The following is a 23059-nucleotide window of genomic DNA, read 5'->3' on the forward strand; positions in this document are numbered from 1 at the left end:
CTCAAGGGAGAAGAAGGATCTGTGACTAAAAGTGGGGGTGTTTAAGTTACATAGAATACTGGGTGTGGTATAATAGAGTCTGAGCCTACTGTACTTTTGTATACACCGATTACACACGTATGCCGTATTCCTTCTACTCAATTGGTACAAATAGGAGTCTTACAGACACATAAACACACAATGCAAGGGAGGAAAAAATATTTTTTGTAGAGGAAAAACACAACAAGGAAGCAGTTATCATACCTCTTCTTTTTTCTTTCTTTTTTTTTTTTTTTTTTTTTTTTTGCCGCTTTTAGCTACAATTTTTTAGATGGTTACAGGTCTAGTGGCTCCTATTTTTTAACCATTGCAGTTATAAATAGTCACATACTCAAAATAGACAAGACTCCCCCTTCAATGACATTACTCTCAAGGTGGTCTTTCCCAAATATATTGAGTGGAACAAAAGCACGACCGGAAGAGCATGATTGTACAGATACAGGAAGTGATGGCATAAATGGGGAGGAAGTGATGTCAGGTGCAGACAGGAAGTGATATACAGACATGAATTGAGGTAATGTATGAACAGGAAGTGATGTAGGAGGTCTAAAAAGGAAGTTCCGGGTGAGTTGGGAGGAAGTAGAGAGGAGACATTGCTGGAACTGGAAGCAGAGGAGGTAAAAAGTTATTTTTTTATATTTACACCCAGTAACCCCCGTCATGTCCGTCTTCTTTTTCCATAGTCACTATGACATCTTTTATCTCCAAGAGATGCTGATATTCACACACATGAATGAACACATCTATACTCATCGGCCCCTTTATTAGGTACACCTTGTTAGTATCGGGTTGGACCTCTTTTTGCCTTCATTCTTCATGGCATAGATCCAACAATGTGATGGAAACATTCCCTCCATCAGATTTTGGCCCATATTGACATGATAGCATCACTGCAGATTTGTCGGCTGCAGATTCATGATGCCAATCTCCCATTCCACCACATCGCAAATCCAGTGATCTATTGGATGAGATGTGAGTGTGGAGGCCATTGGAGTACAGTGACCTCATTGTCCAGTGGTGAGATGATTGGAGCTTTGTGACATGATGCATTATCCTGCTGGAAGGAGCCATCAGAAGATGGGTACACTGTAGTCATAAAGGGATGGACATGGTCAGCAACAATACTCAGGTAGGTCGTGGTGTTTAAACGATGCTCAATTGGTACTAAGGGGCCCAAAGTGTGCCAATAAAATATCCTCCCCACACTATTACACCACCAGCCTGAACCGTTGATACAAGGCAGGATGGATCCATGCTTTCATGTTGTTTATGCCAAATTTGAGTTACTGTTGGCTTTCTATCATCTGGAACCAGTCTGCCAATTCTCATCTGACCTCTGACGTCAACAAGGCATTTTCATACACATAACTTCCCCTCACTGGATATTTTCTCTTTTTCGGACCATTCTCTGTAAACCCGAGGGATGGTTTTGCGTGAAAATCCCAGTAGATCGGCAGTTTTTGTCAACTGGGGAAGGCCAGCTAACACACAGGCAGGGTAGCCGACCTGCACATGCTCAGTTATGTATTTTATGCTGGAGAGAACATTTCCTGTTTCAATTTGAGTTCAGGTCACATGGTATTGACATCACACATGTGGGAGTGTATACAGATCCTAAATGAAAGCCCCGTCCCTCCCTCCTCCTCCATGCCCACTAAGAAAGAACACAGTGGGTGGGATGTCACATCTTGATTCATGGATGCTCCGCCTCCAATAAAAGCCACATGGACACAGGCTGTAGTGGATTTCTAGAGGCAGTGATTCCATAAATGGGATAACACCGCTGTGTATCGCTCGGCTCTTTTAGATTCCCCCTCTAGGTCCACTTGGATCGTAGGGAAGGAACCTGGACCCAGAGCGCAGGCGCCGTGTACAGCTGATTGTCGATCTTGAGCTTCGGCTATCTCCGGCGGCTGTTAGTAGTTCGTACTGCGCAGGCGCTGCGCCTGCGCAGTACAGGGGGGGAACTTATCCGCCGAAGGAACTTATTCGGCAAGACACCGGCCTGCAGACGTTCAGATTGTGGTAATAGATATTTATATACTTTTACAAATACAATTATTTATAAATTCATAAATAATACATATCGTGCCAAAAATGTGTTGTTTTATTTATTTTTTTATATTTGTGATCCTTCTTTCTCTCTTTCTGTGCCTTTCCTCCTTTCTCTCTCTCCCCCTGTCATCCTCATCCTCCTCCCAGCTGGCAACCCACCGGCACCTTCCTAACACCCCACCCCCTGTCATCCTCATTCATCACACCTGGCAACCCACTTCAACCCTAAGAACACCCCACCCCGTCATTCTCATCCTCACCACACCTGACCATTAACTGCAACCTTGAAAACACCCCATCACCTGTCATACTCATCCTCATGTTCATCACATCTGTGCAACCTTGCTACCCACTGCAACCTTGCTAATATCTCACCCCCTGTCATCCTTCTCTTCATCACACCTGACCATTAATTGAAAACACCCCATCCCCGGTCATCCTCATCCTCATCACATCTGACCATTAACTGCAACCTTGAAAACAAACACCCCACCACCTGTCATCCTCATCACACCTGGCAACCCACTGATATCTTGCTAACACCCCGCCCCCTGTCATCCTCATTCTCATCACACCTGGCAACCCACTGCAAACTTAATAACACCCCACCCCCTGTCATCCTCAACTTCATCACACCTGACCGTTAACTGCAACCTTGGAAACACCCCATCCTCGGTCATCCTCATCACATATGTCCATCCACTGCAAACCTTGCTAACATCTCACCCCCTGTCATCCTCATCTTCATCACACCTGACCATTAACTGCAAACTTGAAAACACCCCATCCCCTGTCATCCTCATCACACCCGGCAACCCACTGATATCTTGCTAACACCCCACCCCCTGTCATCCTCATCACATCTCATCTGACCATTAACTGTAACCTTGAAAAGAAACACCCCACCACCTGTCATCCTCATCACACCCGGCAACCCACTGATATCTTGCTAACACCCGCTCCCTGTCATCCTCATTCTCATCACACCCGGCAACCCACTGATATCTTGCTAACACCCCACCCCCTGTCATCCTCGTCCTCATCCCACCTGGCAACCCACTGCAACCTTGATAACACCCCATCCCCTGTCATCTTCATCTTCATCATACCTGACCATTAGCTGCAACCTTGAAAACACCCCATCCCCTGTCATCCTCACCCTCATCACATCTGTCCATCCACTGCAAACCTTGCTAACACTCCACCCCCTGTCATCCTCATCCTCTTTTTCATCACACCTGGCAACCTAATACACAATCATTGCACAATTATAGGAGGACAATCCCTGGGCACATACCATAAAGCTTCAAAATGTTGCATGATAACATTACAATCTTTTTAACTCATTATTAATAAAAATATTTTATATATATATATATATATATATATATATTTTACAATTAATAATATACTAAATGTTTATAATTTTTTTTTTCTCAGAATGCCTAGCTGTTTTGTTCCTGGATGTTCCTCTTCTTGGCGTACAAAGGACACTGCTTTGTATAGTTTCCCTAAAGAGGAGGCTAGACTAAGACTTTGGCTACAGAATATGAATATACGACAGAATGATCTCGAGTATCACGTCACACGTATACGCCAAATGGGAAGTAAAACCTTCAGAGTTTGTTCAAAACATTTCACAGAGAATTACTATGTAATGGGGGGACAAGGCCTTTCTTTACGTTTTGACGCCATACCGACCCTTAAAATGCCACCTGCTCTTGAACCCCAAATAGCGGAGCATTATGAACACAATTACGGCAAGCGACAGAAATTGATCACTGACCCATCTGAGGGTGAAGTAAGGAGTGATGAGTCCTCCTCATTCCTTGGAATCTCGCAAACGTCAAGTGGCTTGAATGGTCTTCTTCTATCTACGGACTCACCAGAGGGGGAAGCCACCTCATCTGTAGTGCCGAGTTCAGAACCCATTTATCAAACTGATCCTGCATCCCCAGAAATGCTGGCAGATGAAATTGAAGTTTCTACATCGGATTTTTTCAGAGAAAGTTTAACTACATTTTCGAAAAAACGTAAAAAAAAAGGATCTCCAAAAAAACTAAAAACGACAATAGGCGCGAGCACCGAATATTTCCCGAGACAAAAACATAAAGCAATACAGATTGATAAATTATTTATGAAAAAAAATAAAAACGTACAGGTGTCCATTCCAACATTGAAAAATTCTATTGGCATTCAGTGTGATTTGGTAAGTCTTCCTCCGCTCACGCCTTTGGCTCGAGCAATTTCATTTTTTGAACCCAAAAAATGGAGTCAAAGTGGGGAACCTTTGTTATTGCAATCATCGTTGTGTGAGGCTGATGGTTCAGAACAACCAAGTACACCGCCAGTGACCTATTTAACTGAACAAGCTATCGCAGAGGATAGTCTGAATCGTAGATCCACTGATCTATCCACTATTCGTTTTTGGGGAGATTCCAAAATTGAAGACAATGCAAAACCCAAAAACGCATTACAGGATGAGAGTTACCGTCCATGTGTGAAGGAGGAGGAGGAGGAAAATTTACAAGAAATGAAAGAAGATTTTCTAATTGATCCCAATGATCCCGATGCTTCCTTCATTCATATAGAAGACCAAGCCGATAAAAAATTTGCAACTGAGAGGAAATTTATTGTGTTTGAGAGTTGCTTAAATGAGCTATTACTGAGCAACAAATGCAAATTTAATGAAAATTGTCAAGGAAGATTAATTAAAATAAAAAAATATCTTGTTGGTTCCGCATTAGTTGTTAAAGGCTACTGCAGTGAACGCCACAAATTTCATTTGTGGAGCAGCCAACCGTTTGTTGGAAAAATGCCTGCAGGAAATCTTCTGATTTCCGGTTCTATTCTATGCAGTGGTTCGAATTTTGATAAAGTTTCCAATTTTTTCTATTTGCTTGGCCTATGTGGAATTTCGCAAGCCACTTATTATAGGAATCAAAATTACTACCTTTTTCCTATCATCAATCATCACTGGTATGAAGAACGCAAAGATGTCCTGACCAAAATTGGACAATGTACAGTTGCTCTGGCAGGTGATGGACAATGCGATTCACCTGGATTTAGTACCAAATATTGCACTTATACCTTCCTCGACCTGAATACTGACAAAATAATTGATTTTCAGGTAGAGCAAAGTAAAACAGGAGTCTCTTCAGTGTCTTTAGGAAAAATCGCATTCGTAAAAGCTCTCCAACGGTTAAAAGATGACAATGTGAAGATTAAAATCATAGCTACCGATCGTCATGTCAGTATTAGAAAACTTCTAAAAGAGCAGCATAAAGGAATAATACACAAATTTTATGTATGGCACTTTGCAAAATCGATAGGAAACAAATTGCACCAAGCTAGTAAGAGGAGAAATTCACATGAACTGGCAGCTTGGGTGTCTCCTGCTAAAAACCATTTATGGTGGTGTGCTAGCACTTGCAAGCATAATGTGGAGCTGCTAAAAGAAAAGTGGATGTCCCTCGTGTTTCATGCGAGCAACATTCATTCATGGACAGATGGACAGCTCTACAAACAGTGCAGCCATGAAGAAATGTTGCACAATGAGGAAGAGGAACATGTTTGGCTTTTGGAGGGATCTGCAGCCCTTCAAAGAATGAAGGACATTGTTCATGATCCTCGAATTTTGAAAGACCTTGAACATTTGTCAACTTTCTGCCACACTGGAAATTTAGAGGTATTTCATAGTATGACACTGAAATATAGAACTAAACATCATCGTTTTGGAATTGATGGTATGGTAGCGCGTACACAACTTGCCGCATTAGATTACAATCGAAATGTTGGCAGAGAGCAAGCAAAAATGTATGACGATACCACACAAAAATTGATGACTGATATTTTAGCTGATTCAATTTCTTTGGCGGCTGGTAATCTCAAAGTGGACTGGATTCCAAGACAAAGCTATGAACCTGAAAATATAGCTTCTTTTCCTTTTCCTGAAAAACCTGATATGCTACAACGATATCTTTCAAGATTTAACCATTAAAAATTTTATTGTGTTCAAAATTCATATTCTTTTCTTTGTGTAAGATTCTTGAAATACTTATGTAAAATGAAAGGCTAAATTCACTTTTTTTTTTCTTCTAAATTCCAGCTCCCCTATGTACCAATAGAGCATGCATGTAACTTTTTTGCAAAAATATCAAAGCTTTCCATAAAACCCACAGACACAATTGCTATTGCTTCCAGTCTAAAGCCTCGTACACACGATCCAATTGTTGACTGTCATAAACCATGAATCAGACTGAGACAGACTTACAGTTAAATCACACTTGTTTAATAATAATAAAAAAAGTTAAACAGAGTAAACGTAGTCAAAACATAGCCAGAGTTCAGGAACCGGAACGGATAGTCAGACAAGCCAAAACGTCAGGGAGCCAGAGATGAGCATAGTAGAACAATAAGCAGGATCTGGAGCCAGAAGGAATGTCAGCCAAGCAAGTCTTTAACAGGAACACAGGAGAGCGTCTCTAGTGATGTGACCAAGGCGAAGGCAGAGATCATCTGGGCTGGATGGCTTAAGTAGGCAGGACTGACAAGCAGGATATCATCAACAGGTGAGTCACTGTGGAGAAATAGGTGCTGGCAATTAGCCGACAGCTGAGCGGCCAGCTCAGAGAAGGAAGGGCTGAGCCCAGCCCTGACATTGGCCAACCGAGCATCTGATTTTTGTCCAAAGGCCGTGTGCGAGGATCTTGTCTTGCATACTAACAGTACACAATTGTCGGCCAACAAAAACGAATGTAGTGACGTACTACAAATTTCAGCTCTTGAGCGCCACCCTTTGGGCTCAGTCTGCTAATTTCGTGTTTGGTGAGCATTGATTCCGAGCATGCGTGTTTGTACTTTTGACTTTGAAAATTTACTAGCATGTCATCCAACATTTGTTGGCAGAAAGTTGGACAATAATAGTCTGATGGAGTGTACTAACAGTCAGATTTTAGGCCAACAGTCTGTCAACAGACAATCCCCTGCCAACAATCGTACCGTGTGTACGAGGCTTTACTTCCTGATCAGACTGTAGGTCATGACACAGGAAGGAGTTGACCAGCTGACCTCATTAGCACACACCCTGCATCATCCACCCTCCTACTCCCAGCTCCCCTATGTACCAATATAGCATTCATGTACTTTTTGTGCAAAAATATCAAAGCTTTCCATAAAATCCACAGACACAATTGCTATTGCTTCCAGTCTAAAGCCTCGTACACACGATCCAATTGTTGACTGTCAGAAACCATGAATCAGACTGAGACAGACTTACAGTTAAATCACACTTGTTTAATAATAATAAAAAAAGTTAAACAGAGTAAACGTAGTCAAAACATAGCCAGAGTTCAGGAACCGGAACGGATAGTCAGACAAGCCAAAACGTCAGGGAGCCAGAGATGAGCATAGTAGAACAGTAAGCAGGATCTGGAGCCAGAAGGAATGTCAGCCAAGCAAGTCTTTAACAGGAACACAGGAGAGCGTCTCTAGTGATGTGACCAAGGCGAAGGCAAAGATCATCTGGGCTGGATGGCTTAAGTAGGCAGGACTGACAAGCAGGATATCATCAACAGGTGAGTCACTGTGGAGAAATAGGTGCTGGCAATTAGCCGACAGCTGAGCGGCCAGCTCAGAGAAGGAAGGGCTGAGCCCAGCCCTGACATTGGCCAACCGAGTATCTGATTTTTGTCCAAAGGCCGTGTGCGAGGATCTTGTCTTGCATACTAACGGTACACAATTGTCGGCCAACAAAAACGAATGTAGTGACGTACTAAAAATTTCAGCTCTTGAGCGCCACCCTTTTGGCCCAGTCTGCTAATTTCGTGTTTGGTGAGCATTGATTCCGAGCATGCGTGTTTGTACTTTTGACTTTGAAAATTTACTAGCATGTCATCCAACATTTGTTGGCAGAAAGTTGGACAATAATAGTCTGATGGAGTGTACTAACGGTCAGATTTTAGGCCAACAGTCTGTCAACAGACAATCCCCTGCCAACAATCGTACCGTGTGTACGAGGCTTTACTTCCTGATCAGACTGTAGGGCATGACACAGGAAGGAGTTGACCAGCTGACCTCATTAGCACACACCCTGCATCATCCACACTCCTACTCCCAGCTCCCCTATGTACCAATATAGCATTCATGTACTTTTTGTGCAAAAATATCAAAGCTTTCCATAAAATCCACAGACACGTACCTTACTGTCCTTAATCCATGTTTCCAAACGTATCTATTGCTTCGGTCTTACTTCCTTACAGACTATAGGTCATGGACACAGGAAGGAGTTGACCAGCTGACCTCATTAGCACACACCCTGCATCATCCACCCTCCCAGCTGCACGTTTTTTTTAAATGAAATGCAATCAATCAGTGATCACCCTTCTCACTAAATACACAATATACAATCAGAATGCATAGTGTATGTCCATCTTTATACAAGTACATAGAAGGGAGTGGACAGAAACGCTGAGCTGTCCACCCCCGTTCACAACTCTGCATAGCGGGAACTCGCATTCCCACGTGCGTTTTTTTTTTTTTTTGGCGAGGGGGGAGGTGTTTTGCAGTATTTTCACTCATCACACATAGGGCAGCCCATCCACCTGAATGGGCCGCCCTACACACAGCAATCACCCCAAAGAAGCTTAAGAACTTTTTTTTTAGAGCGGAGCTTAGTGCGTTGTTTACTGCGATTTTTGGTGCAGCGCATTTCTGAAATTCTTGGAAACGCACAGATGTGAATGAAGCCTCATTGTGCTTGTGTTATCGCACCAATTTCACTTTCAGGACCAATTCACATCTAGCATAGTGGGAGCGAACGTTTTGTGTCTCGTTTTTCCTGTGACATGCATAGGGCAGCCTGTTGATTTAAATGGGCTGTGCTATATGTGGCTTATGAGACATGTTGGCATTTTGTGGGTTGCGTGTATTTTACTGTGCGTTTTGCAGCATTTGCCACTCATTTTTTCACATGGCAAAATGTGTGTTTGCTTCTGTGTTTGGTGTGCCATTAACAATTAATGGCACTGAAAGGGCAATTAGTAATTAATTTTTTTTAACAATCAGAATGTTCCTTTATTGAACAAAGGTATGGTACAGAGTACACGTTATGGACAGCATCAAAGAACAAAACATATTATGCATTGACACTTCTAAGGAGAGCAAAGGACACAGCAGGTACACCGACAGACAAACAGTTATACCATGGGTATACTTCAAGCAGAGGATAATCATCAAAAAACAGAGTTGTAGAAACACCAATCTTATTGCCCAAATATGACACACCAGAGATAGTGAGAAGGCGAAGCTACCACCCTGGTCCAAGGCAAGGCACCCAAAAAAAAAAGAAGGGGGGTGCCCAGCCTACTCCGTCCATGGCCGCCACACCTTGTCAAATTTCTTGGGGCAATTCCTGTTAATGTATGTTAACTAATAATATAGAGGAAGGGCAGCATTAATTGTTTTTTCCCATGAACCCACGGAGGGAGGGGAATGGGCATTCTATCTAAGAATAATTTCTTGTTTGGCATAAAAGAAAAGGTATGTTAGCAGTAGTTTAGTGCACCTAGGCCGTTGCTCGTTATACTGAATTCCTAATAGAGCCATTTTGGGTGAGACCAGAAGAGCTAGCTGGAGGCAACCATTAATGAGGTCCACCACCTCCTCCCAATACTGAACAATCCTTGGACATCTCCAGAAGATGTGAATGTACATTCCCTCATCATTGCCACACCTGGGACATACCTGCGATCTCTGGGGGTAAATCTTGTACAGCCTCTGGGGGGTATAATAGACCCTGTGTGAAAATTTCTCCTGCATCAACTTGTCCTTGGAGAAGACTTATGCCCCGTACACACAATCGGATTTTCCGAAAACAAATGTTGGATGTGAACTTGTTGGCTGAAAGTCCGACCGTGTGTATGCTTCATCGAACATTTGTTGTCTGACTTTCCACCAACAAATGTTGGTTAGCAGGTTCTCAAATTTTCCGCCAACAAAACTTTGTTGTCGGAATTTCCGAACGTGTGTACACAAGTCCGATGCACAAAAGTTCACGCATGCTCGGAAACAAGCAGAAGGAGCCGCACTGGCTATTGAACTTCCTTTTTCTCGGCTGGTCGTAAGTCTTGTACGTCACCGCGTTCCCATGTTCGGAATTGTTGGCCAACATTTGTGTGACCGTGTGTATGCAAGACAAGTTGGAGCCAACAACCTTCGAACAAAATTCCACGGTTTTGTTGTCGGAAAGTCCGATCATGTGTGGGCATAACACCCTAACACTATCCTCCAAACAGTCGTCCCAATCCTCCCTAAGTCTGGAAGGTCGGCTTTCCACTTTTCCCAGAGCTTTTCCATTTTGGGAGATTCAACACTCAACAAGGCCAGGTACAGAGTGGTCAGAGATTTCGTTAAGGATTCTTGCGCTGAGTTCTTCGATGGGGTCCATAGATTCGGTGGGGATGGGAACTGGGCCAGAGCAGCATATCTTAATTGCATGTATCTGAAATACATCCAGCCAGGTAAGTTAAAATTAGCCTTGAGATCCTGGAAGGGGCGCAGGGCCCCTGCCAAGAACACATCCCCAATAGTTTTAATGCCTTATCAGGGCACACACCTGGGGGTCAGGGATAGAGCGGAACTGCAGAAGACAGGGGTTCCCCCACAGCGGGGTAATTTTTGATTGGGTCGGCCGAACCTATGCCTGGCCACCCCCCAAACCCTCAAGGTCATTCTAGTAGGAAGCGGAAGGTCAGCATCAGCCCGACAGCCCCTACAGTGCCTTGAAAATGTATTCATACCCCTTGAAATTTCCCACATTTTGTCATGTTACAACCCAAAACGTAAATGTATTTTATTGGGATTTTATGTGATAGACCAACACAAAGTGGCACATAATTGTGAAGTGGAAGGAAAATGATAATGGGTTTTCAAAATTTTTTACAAAAAAATATCTGTAAAGTGGCGTACATTTGTATTCAGCCCCCTTTACTCTGATACCCCTAACGAAAATCTAGTGGAACCAATTGCCTTCAGAAGTCACCTGATTAGTAAATAGAGTCCACCTGTGTGTAATTTAATGTCAGTATAAATGCAGCTGTTCTGTGAAGCCCTCAGATGTTTGTTAGAGAACCTTAGTGAACAAACAGCATCATGAAGGCCAAGGAACACACCAGACAGGTCAGGGATAAATTTGTGGAGGAGTTTAAAGCAGGGTTAGGTTATAAAAAATATCCTAAGCTTTGCACATGTCATGGAGCAATGTTCAATCATCATCTGAAAATGGAAAGAGTATGGTACAACTACAAACCTACCGAGACATGGCCGTCCACCTAAATTTACAGCCCGGGCAAGGAGAGCATTAATCAGAGAAGCAGCCAAGAGGTCCATGGTAACTCTGGAGGAGCTGCAGTGATCCACAGCTCAGGTGAAAGAATCTGTCCACAGAACAACTATTAGTTGTGCCCTCCACAAATCTGGCCTTTATGGAAGAGTGGCAAGAAGAAAGCCACTGCTGAAAGAAAGCCATAAGAAATCCTGTTTGCAGTTTGTGAGAAGCTATGTGGGGGACACAGCAAACTTGTGGAAGAAGGTGCTCTGGTCAGATGAGACCAAAATTGAAAGTTTTGGCCTAAAAGCAAAACGCTGTGTGGCGAAAAACTAACACTGGACATCACCCTGAGCACACCATCCCCACTGTGAAACATGGTGGTGGCAGCATGTTGTGATGATGCTTTTCTTCAGCAGGGACAGGGAAGCTGGTCAGAATTGATGGGAAGATGAATGGAGCCAAATACAGGGCAATCTTAGAAGAAAACCTGTTAGAGTCTGCAAAAGACTTGAGACTGGGGTGGAGGTTCACCTTCCAGCAGGACAATGACCCTAAACATACAGCCAGAGCTACAATGGAATGGTTTAGATCAAAGCATATTCATGTGTTAGAATGGCCCAGTTAAAGTCCAGACCTAAATCCAATTGAGAATCTGTGGCAAGACTTGAAATTTGCTGTTCACAGACGCTCTCCATCCAATCTGGCAGAGCTTAAGCTATTTTGCAAAGAAGAATGGGGCAAAATGTCACTCTTTAGATGTGCAAAGCTGGTAGAGACAAACCTAAAAAGATTTGCAGCTGTAATTGCAGTGAAAGGTGATTCTACAAAGTATTGACTCCGGGGGGCTGAATACAAATGCACGGCACTTTTTTCAGATATTTATTTATAAAAAATTATGAAACTTAATTAGCATTTTCCTTCCACTTCACAATTATGTGCCACTTTGTGTTGGTCTATCACATAAAATCTCAATAAAATACATTTACGTTTTTGGTTGTAACATGACAAAATGTGGAAAATTTCAAGAGGTATGAATACTTTTTCAAGGCACTGTATATATCAGGTTTCCCAACTCCCGGAGTGATCCAAGAACCGAAACCTCCAGACATTTGGCTGCATTGGCCCTAGAGAGCACAAACTACCACTGAACTGTGACCAAAATGGACGCCCAATAGTAGGTTCGGAAGTCCGGAAAGGCCAGCCCCCCGCATTGCACCGTGAGAATCAGGGTAGATTTAGCTAATCTAGGGAGAGCACCTCCCCAGATAAATATCCCAATACACCTATCAATGTCCGAGAAGAAGGACCTGGGTATCCAGGCTGGGCAATTACGGAACATGTACAAGAATTTTGGAAGGAACACCATTTTGAGTAAATTAATACGACCCAACAGATTCAGCGTTAACAAAGTCCAGGACTTGCACTTGGAGCGAAGCTGAGACAATACCGGTGCCAAATTAAGGTCATAAAAACTGGTCAGTTCCCTCCGAACCTGGACGTCCAGATACCGAAACAGATCAGCCCAGAGTAATGGGACGTTTTCAGCAGTCTCTCTAGCTTGGGGATCTAAGGGAAAGAGCGTTGAATAAGCCCAGTTAATTCAAATGCCCGAGAACCTACCAAATTCATTAAAGATATCCAACATGGCCTTTAGAGACTCATCGGCATCCTGGAGATATAGCAGTGTGTTGTCGGCGTATAGTGAGATTTTTTCCTCTAGGGATCCCAGCCTCAATCCCTTGACCCGGTCAGAGCTTCGGATCAAGATAGCCAAGGGCTAGGGCAAAAAGAGCAGGGGACAGGGGGCATCCCTGATGCGTGCCTCTCTGCATTGGGAAAGATGCAGATAGGCTGTCGTTAGTCCGAATTCGGGCTTTGGGTGCACAATATAACATATGCAACCACTGGAGAAACCTGGGGCCAAAACCAAATCTACGTAATGTCTCCCATAGGAAGTGCCACTCGACCGAATCGAACGCCTTTTTGGCGTCCAGGGAGGCAATAACCCTATGTCCACTGTTAGTATAGGATACTGAGAGATTGAGAAAGAGGCATCGGAGGTTGATGTCAGTGCCCTTCCTGGGCATAAATCCGGTTTGATCAACATGGATTAGCTCCTCTAATACCCCCGACAGCTGATTAGCCAGGATCTTGGCCAAAATCTTGGCATCAAAGTTTATGAGGGATATCAGCCTATAGGAGGAGCAGTCCTCAGGGTCCTTGCCTGGTTTGAGCACCAACACCACCACCGCATCGGACATAGATTCAGGTAGAACACCTAGGGAGAAAAATTGGTCAAAAAGAGAAACCAGTCTAGGGGCAAGCAGCTCCTGATAATGGGAATAGAATTCAGTCAGGAGGCCATCCATCTCGGGAGTCTTCCCAGCCTGGAGTTGCAAAAGAGCGATATGTATCTCCTCTAGGGTGATAGCAGACTCCAGTCCCTCATTCATCGCAGGGTCAAGGGTAGAGAGGGCAGCGTTATCTAGGAAGGTAGCCAATTCATTAGAAGTGTAGTCCACCCCAGAGGTGTACAGAGCCTTGTAAAAGTGAAAAAACCTCTCATTTATACTGCTAGGTGATCTCAGCACATCCCCACTAGAGTCCTTTATCCCACTAATGTGGGTGACCGCGAATTGCCCTCTGGCTAACCAAGCCAGTAATCATCCGTTCTTGTTGCCATATTCAAAAACCCACTGAGCAGTGTTCATGAAGGGGACTTCTGCATCATTTCAACCCTAAGTAGGGAGACCTCTCTCAGGACAAATTGCCAAGCCCCATAAGTGCCATGATCAGGGTTGGCTACGTAAGCAGCCTCCCTCCGTCTGGCCAACTCCTCCAACCCCTCCAAAAACTGCACAGATGCCCTTTGCTCCGCAGCGATATCGGAGATATGCTCTCCCCTGGACCAGGCCTTAAAGGCATGCCACTGTATCGGGGGAGTGGTGGTCTCAGCGTTGGTCAACCAGTTCTGACAGATACCCTCCTGAAGAGCCTCCCGAACCTTCTCATTTTCAATCCAGTATCTGGACAGCCTCCACAGCCTCTCCTCCAGGGGGCCTAAGGACAACTTCAGCAGTATGGGAACATGGTCCGAAATACCTCTCGGTAAATTGTCCACCGCAGAGACCTTCTGGAACAATGAGTGGGAGGTCACAACGGGAGAGAGTGTGGAAGGTAGAGGAGTGACATGTACATTCCCTAGTCATATAGTGAAAATTACACCAGACGTCCGTAAGGGCAAAAGTACTTGCCCACTGTGGCAAACCTGGGACCCATGTACAGTGGAGCCTGTCTAGATCCAGGGAGGGGGTCAAATTGAAGTGCCCAACTACCATAACATTATCGACCCCATACCCTATCACCAGCTGCATGATAGTGGAGAGCAGGACAGTGTCCGCTGGAAGCGGCAAATAGATCCACACCAGTACACAAGGCACAGAAGCTATCAAAGCATGCATAACAATATATCTTCCCCCAGGGTCTGTCCTGATACACAAACAGCTTCCGTTTCAGCGTTTGGATATCAGTATACTTACCCCCCTCGAGTAGCTGGAATACGTTGCGTGGTGATGTGCACCTACCCAGGCTCTTTTAAGACTCAAAATCTTAGACCCAAGGATGTGGGTTTCCCGCAGGACACAGATGTGCGTTGAGTACTTCCATAGAGAATTTAATACTAAGGAACCTTTATGGGTGAAATTCAGTCCCCGCATGTTCCAAGAAACTATGGATACCTGAGCGATGCTAGTTAGTAAGTACATTGAGAACCGCAGGTCACCCACAGTGTCCCCATTCCCACCCTCCAGGGAAGCCTGCAGCAGGGGGGTTCCGTTCCATCATGGGACCAACCACTCCCAGCCCGCCAAGCCACTTCAGAACTGTCATCTTGTGGGAGAAAAATCAAACCATACCGGAAAGAAACATAGCATTTAAACTGTACATTAGTGAAAATAAAATAAAAACCCAACACATAATTCAACATATACTGTAACATCCTGCCAGCAATGGCTAGCAGCCCATTCCCCCCAGACTCACCTAAAATGAGATCGCACTAGACCCAAATAACCTGCCCGAGGGCAACAAATAACTGGGAGATGTGTATCAGATACAGAGACGTAGGAATCTCAGCATAGTCTATCACCTGGAACCAATAAGGGAAAAACAATCTTAAAAGTTCCATTGGAGATGCTGTAGTGCAGGGATATGCAATTAGCGGACCTCCAGCTGTTGCAAAACTACAAGTCCCATCATGCCTCTGCCTCTGGGTGTCATGCTTGTGGCTGTCAGAGTCTTGCTATGCCTCATGGGACTCGTAGTTCTGCAACAGCTGGAGGTCCACTAATTGCATATCTCTGCTGTAGTGTAATGTCACCAGAGCCGTGTGCTTGGTAATCACCTGGGCTATGCCAGAGGCACATAACTTAGAACTGTTATTCCAACAGAGACCAACAGGACTGTAAACCTCACAGGCGAGCAGCACCCGTGCAATTCAAGGGTCAGCCGACCCCAGCTATGCTACGCCAAGCACGCAGCCACTGCCATAGGGATAACTTTAGCAAAGAAAACCAGCCAGGGAGAATCCCTGAGTGTCAGGAAGAATATCAAGGGTGCAAGAAAAGTGCATCATCTCAGAGGGGATAAAGTCCCCAAACAGTCAGTGGCATCCCTTGGAGATGTAAAAAAGGGGATTGTCTCCCCATCCACCACTCTCGCCTTAGCTGGAAAAAGCACGCTATACTTGATACCTTTGGTGCGTAAGGCTGCTTTATAAGAATCCAAGGACCAGCGGAGCTTCTGGGTCTCTACAGTGAAATCCGGGAACATGTACATGTACTTACCTTAGATTTCGTCTTCCTGAGCGCTTCCATCTTCATTGTGGGCATGTAAAGCCTGCTCTGACTCTCCTCCGGGATACGGTGCTGCTGGCTACCCAGCATGCACCTCCCGATCATGCGCATTTTATGCAGAGCGTAGCGCCGAGAGTATGTCTGGTTGCCTTGCTTCGCGTCACTTCCGCAATGCTGAGAGGGGGCGATGCCCACTGACTCCTGGTAATCATGACACACATATCCCAGGAGCCAGTGTGCTGCAGAATATTACATACATCGCCTCGGAGGGGAGAAACCGGAAGGGAGAATCTTGGAAACCGGGTAAGCAAAGCGAAAAAAATATATATAAATTGCCCAATGCAGACATTAGCAGAAGCTTAAAAAGTGGGTAAATAAAAATTCAACCATGATATTTCATTTTTAGTTATTACAATTTTATGAATCATTTTTTACAAATTGTATGTGAAAGTGTAACTGTATTGCTATAATTAAAGCAAAGTTCCACCCAAAAGTGGAACTTCCGCTTTAAGTGATGGTGACCCCATGACATGCCACATTTGGCATGTCATTTTTTTGGGAGGGGAGCGGATACCCTCTTTTTGGAGGCACCCAGCTCCCACTTCCTCCCGGGGCTCCGCGGCGCCGGAAGGAAGTTCACCTCTCCCCTCTCCCTCCCTGCAATCTTCTGGGACACGTCACAGGTCCCAGATGATTGCCCAGCCAGTCACAGTGCTCAGAGATACTCGCGCATGCACAGTGCGTGCCCGGCTGCGCCCACAATAGTGATGTTGGCGCGGCAGAGAGCAGGGGGAGAGGAGCGGGGCTTCGTTTGACGGCATCGCTATACCGTGGGACAGGTGAGGGTCTGATTATTAAAGTCTGCAGCTAAAGTTTTTGTAGCTGCTGACTTTTATATGGGTGGAACTCCGCTTTAAGTGCATGTAACAATGTTCAAATAATTTGTAAGTAAACGTAGACGTTTTGATGGATGTAAGCAAATTGAGTTAATTGAAAAGTAATATTTTATTTTTAATCTTTTTTCAACAAATAATTACAAAGACTAAGTAGTAACGAATAATACAAATCTAAAGATTTTTACAAAAACAACATTAATAAAAGCAGCTTTTTTGTAAATTTTTGTAAATTCAACAATAGTCATAACATCAATAATATTAAATATATTTTCAATATTATAATATTACTTTATTCCAAAAAAATAATAATTTTAATATTGTACATATGTACATTTTTCTTGTACAATATCTTTATTGGAAGTAGGTAATAACAAACATTGCATGTAGAAAAAATGTAGGGGGAGAATAAACTCCCACCTGATGCACGTGACACAGGTAGTTTTAGCGCAATAATTTACAAAGGAGAATAAGGACTGTGAAGAGGGCCTCAGGGGAGAACCACAGAAGGCCCTTACCGCATGTCTTCATATGACGTCTGAAGAGGGAGATGAAAGATATCTAAGGGAAAAGGTAAGAAGAGATAAAAAAAGAAAGAGAAGGAAGAGGGTAAGGAGAAAAACAGCAAAGAGTGCAGGGCCATCTTAAGAGCATTATAGGCCCCCGGGCAATACAGTGCACTGGGGCCCTGCCTACACAATCACACACGAGAATAAAAATGCAAATTATCAATAAGGCTGTATTTATTGGTACCTGATTCCTATACTGACCACTACACTGACCCTTACGCTGACCTACATGATTCCTACACTGACCCTTACACAGTAGTACTTACCAGCCTGATTCCTACACTGACCACTACACTAACCTACCTGATTCCTACACTGACCTACCTGACCATTACACTGATCTACCTGATTCCTATACTGACCACTACACTGACCTACATGATTCCTACACTGTCAACTACACTGACCCTTACACTGACTTACATGATTCCTACACTGACTTACATGATTCCTACACTGACCTACATGATTCCTACACTGACCCTTACACAATAGTACTTACCAGCCTGATTCCTACACTGACCACAACACTAACCTACCTGATTCCTATACTGACCACTACACTGACCTACACGATTCCTACACTGTCCACTACACTGACCCTTACACTGACCTACATGATTCCTACACTGACCATTACACTAACCTACATGATTCCTACACTGTTAACTACACTGACCACTACACTAACCTACATGATTCCTACACTGTTAACTACACTGACCTACATGATTCCTACACTGATCACTACACTGACCCTTACACTGACCTACATGATTCCTAGACTGATCACTACACTTAGAGCCCTTTCACACCGGGCCGCCCATAGCGTCGGTGGTAAAACGCCGCTATTTTTAGCGGCGTTTTACCATCGGATTAGCGGCGCATTTCGGCCGCTAGCGGGGAGCTTTAAGGGTTAAAACTGCCCACAATGCACCGCAATAGCGGCGTTTTGCCAGCGGTATCCCAGCGCTGCCCCATTGATTTCAATGGGGAGCAGCGGTGGAGGAGCGGTAAACACACCGCTCCTTCACCGCTCCAAAGAAGCTGCTGGCAGGACTTTTCCTGACGTCCTGTCAGCGCAGCCGAGGGCTTTCACACTGGAGACAATGCTGCAGCTGTTTGGGGGCGGATTGCAGGCGCTATTTTTAACGCTATAGCGCCTGCAAAACGCCCTCGGTGTGAAAGGGGTCTTACCTACCTGTCCACTACACTGACTAACCTGATTCCTATACTGACCAGTACATTGACCTACCTGTCTACTACATTGACCATTACACTACACTGTCCACTACAATACCCACTACACTACATTGTCCACTACAATACCCACTACACTACACTAACCACACACACTACACTGACCACTACAACACACACTACACTGACCACTACAACACATACTACACTGACCACTACAACAACACATACTACACTGACCACTACAATACACTACACTGACCACTACAACACATACTACACTGACCACTACACAAACCAACAACAACACACACTACACTGACCACTACAACACTCACTACACTGACCACTACAACACACTACACTGACCACTACAACACACACACTACACTAACCACTACAAAACACACTACACAAACCAACAACAACACACACCACACTGACCACTACAAAACACACTACACAAACCAACAACAACACATACTACACTGACCACTACAACACACACTACACTGACCACTACAACACACACACTACACTGACCACTACAACACACACTACACTGACCACTACAACACACACTACACAAACCAACAACAACACACTACACTGACCACTACAACACACTACACTGACCACTACAACACACACTACACTGACCACTACAACACACACTACACTACTCTGACAACTGGAAGCCTACAGGTATGGAGAGGTAACCAACAGCCAGAAGGTTCGCTGGTGAATCATGGAAGGGCACCAGTGACCATGCTGGGGAGGATGGAATCCTTGTCTGGAAGTGTAGCGCCCAATGGCTGCAGGCTATGGGCAGAGACATGGCCGTGTCTAGTAGATGGTGGTACCTGCAGTGCGGGAGGACATGGGGCTGGCCTAGGCCAAGCTGGGGTCCAAGGGGTCTACCAAACGGAGCCATGTCTCTTGAAAGCGGAGAGCCAAGGACCAGGGGAGCCGAGCTGAGCCGAAGGTGTCCGGTGTGCGTCAATGACGTCAGCGCCGAGCGGTAGGTGGAAGAGGAAAGCTGCACATGACCCCATTCGCCCAATCACAGGGGCAGCTGGAAACTAAACATGGCAGCTGGAGCGCCGGCCGCGGGGACACAGGAAATAGAAAGTTTGGGGGACAGAGCCAGGATTTTGACGCCACTGGTTGCTGGGAAGGTGGGGCCCCCAGGCAAGTGGGGCCCCCGGGCAACTGCCCAGCGTGCCCAGTCGAAAAGACGGCCCTGAAAGAGTGGGGCAATAACAAGGGGGGAGGGAGGAAGAGGCCATCTGTTCCGTATCAGGGCAAAGGAATACCCAGGGTAGGAGGTTGGTCTCACAACCTTAAGGTTCCAGGAGCCTGGGATTGAAGTGTGGAGGGAGAAATTGATCCACCCACGGTTGCCAAATTTTCAGGTGCCGTGGGATCTTAGTTAAGATTATAGCCTCAATCTTACTGTGGATCATAGTTTGGGTGACCCTATTCCTAAGCCTTGTACACACGATCGGATTGTTGGCCAACCGAGCGTCCGATTTTTGTCCAAAGAGTGTGTGCCAGGAACTTGTCTTGCATACTAACGGTACACAATTGTCGGCCAACAAACACAAACATAGTGACGTACTACGAGGAATTTCAGCTCTTGAGTGCCATCCTTTGGGCACCTTCTGCTAATTTTGTGTTTGGTGAGCATTGATTCCGAGCATGTGTGTTTGTACTTTCAACTTTTGTGTGATGGACTTGTGTACTGACGATACGAAAACCTGACAACAGACCGCTGTCCGCCGAAAATTTACTAGCCTGTCATCCAACATTTGTTGGCCAAAAGTTGGACAACAATTGTTAGAAGGAGTGTACTGTCAGATTTTAGGACAACAGTCTGTCAACTTAGTCTCCACCGAGCAGAGAGTTGAGGATTTCCAGGCCTTCGCAAAAGTCTGTTTAGAAGCTGTAATGTTATATATTGCTAGTTTTGATTGGGCCTTTGTAAGATCGGGTGGACAGTGGTTCAGCAAGGCAAAAGCTGGGTTGGGGGTGCCCGGTCTGCTTAGCAGGGTGGACAATATTCTGAAGATTTTGGCCCAAAATTGCTGCACGATTGGACACGTCCACCAGATATGCACAAATGTGCCCCGTTCTCCGCAACCTTGAAAACACATGGGAGGGTAGGTCGAAAGGTATTTAGCAATTACCCTAAAAGGTAAACAGAGTAAACGTAGTCAAAACGTAGCCAGAGTTCAGGAACCGGAATGGATAGTCAGACAAGCCAAAACATCAGGGAGCCAGAGAACAGCGTAGTAGAACAGCAAGCAGGATCTGGAGCCAGAAGAATGTCAGCCAAGCAAGTCTTTAACAGGAACACAGGAGAGCGTCTCTAGACATGTGACCAAGGCGAAGGCAGAGATCATCTGGACTGGACGGCTTAAGTAGGCAGGACTGACGAGCAGGATATCATCAACAGGTGAGTCACTGTGGAGAGATAGGAGCTGGCAATTAACCGAAAGCTGAGCGGGCTGAGCTCAGCCCTGACAGTGTAAGCTACAAAGGTACAGGAAATTTGGTCAAAATTAATGGCAAGATAAATGCAGTATGTTATCAAAAAATACTGGAGGAACATTTGTATTTATCAGCCAGGAAGCTGCGCATGGGACGTACTTGGACATTCCAACATGACAATGATCCAAAACACAAGGCCAAGTCAACCTGTCATTGGCTAAAGAAGAATAAAGTGAAGGTTCTGGAGTGGCCATCTCAGTCTCCTGACCTCAATATCATTGAGACACTCTGGGGAGATCTCAAACATGCAGTTCATGCAAGACAGCCCAAGAATTTACAGGAACTGGAGGCTTTTTGCCAAGAGGAATGGGCAGCTTTACCATCTGAGAAGATAAAGAAGAGCCTCATCCACAAATACCACAAAAGACTTCAAGCTGTCATTGATGTTAAAGAGGGCCATACACGGTATTAAGAACCGGGGTATGTAAACTTTTAATCAGGGTCATTTGGGTAGTTTCTGTTTTCATTATGATTTAAAAAGAGTAAACACAGTTGATTGATAATAAATGGCTTCAGCCAAACACTAACCATGAGTGAAAGAAAAGTTTTTATGTTATCATTCATATTCTCTGAATAATGGCCAAGAAATCATAAATTCTGCCAGGGTGTGTAAACTTATGAGCACAACTGTATATTGGGTGGAACAAAAGAACGACTGGAAGAGCATGCTTGGAAGTGATGCCACAAATGGGGAGGAAGGGATATCAGGTGCAGACAGGAAGTGATCCATAGACAGGAAGTGAGGTAACATATGAACAGGAAGTGATGTGGGGGGCCTAAAAAAGGAAGTTCCGGGTCAAGGTGAGTCGGGAGGAAGTAGAGAGAAGACATTGCTGGAACTGGCAGTAGAAGAGGTAATAAGATATTATTTTTTATTTACACCCAGTAACCCCCCGTCATGTCCGTCCTCTTCCTCTATAGTCACTGTGATGTCTTTTATCTCAAACAGATGATGATATACACATATGACTGCATACGTATATACTGTATATTATAATCAATACGAAAATATAACCTATATATGGTATGGAGCCATATATTCAACTATATGGACGTATAATGTCTCCATAAATAGAACTTCACACTAATTTTATAAAAAAGAAGAGAGCGCAAAGCCGCCCTGGTGTAACTCGGCTTTAATATGGTAAAGTTAAAAACACTACAATGGTAAAACTTGCGTTGTGTGTAGATAGATACAGCATAAGGATTCCACTGTGGCCACACTCCTATAACCACCTCAAGATCCCGACAGGGGAAGGGGGAGCCATGGACGTTAGCTGCCTGGATCCTGGCAGAACATCCAAGGCTATCCACCACCACGCTCGACGTGCAGATACTAATGCGCATGCGTCCGGTCCAGCCCGCGCTGCTCTTCGAGAAAACACGAATCCACATGAGCAGGATACAGGGGGGAAGAGAGTAAGGACATCACACAATTGCCATGACAACATGTTTCGGAGGCATGACCTCCTTCCTCAGGTCTTGGAGTGCGGCACAGTGGAATCCTTATGCTTTATCTATCTATGCACAATGTGAGTTTTACTATATGTAGTGTTTTTACCTTAACCATAT

General features: G+C 44.7%; 2 protein-coding genes across 8 annotated transcripts in view; both read left to right on the top strand.

The window, feature by feature from the left end:
- LOC141105048 (uncharacterized) overlaps positions 1-23059 on the top strand; it is a 239500-nt gene that overhangs the window by 72041 nt on the left and 144400 nt on the right. For 2 of the 7 annotated variants that reach the window (XM_073594855.1, XM_073594854.1), the window contains exon 1: positions 22237-22341. The exons of 4 other annotated variants lie outside the window; for them this stretch is intronic. The gene's annotated coding sequence lies outside the window, so the exon portion shown is untranslated. Of the gene's footprint in view, positions 1-22236; positions 22342-23059 lie in introns of those variants that run through there. One more of the 7 variants, XM_073594853.1, reaches the window with a different exon arrangement.
- On the top strand, positions 549-6094 carry LOC141105495 (uncharacterized). Its single transcript, XM_073595351.1, has 2 exons — positions 549-656; positions 3535-6094. Exon 2 carries the CDS (start codon positions 3536-3538, stop codon positions 6092-6094), a length of 2559 nt encoding a protein of 852 aa, XP_073451452.1. The 5' UTR covers positions 549-656; position 3535.

Source organism: Aquarana catesbeiana, linkage group LG08, assembly GCF_042186555.1.
Source record: "Aquarana catesbeiana isolate 2022-GZ linkage group LG08, ASM4218655v1, whole genome shotgun sequence".
Classification (NCBI taxonomy): domain Eukaryota; kingdom Metazoa; phylum Chordata; class Amphibia; order Anura; family Ranidae; genus Aquarana; species Aquarana catesbeiana.

Excerpts from the sequence above, each read along its gene's own strand:
- LOC141105495 (XM_073595351.1), top strand. The coding sequence starts at position 3,536 with ATGCCTAGCTGTTTTGTTCCTGGATGTTCCTCTTCTTGGCGTACAAAG.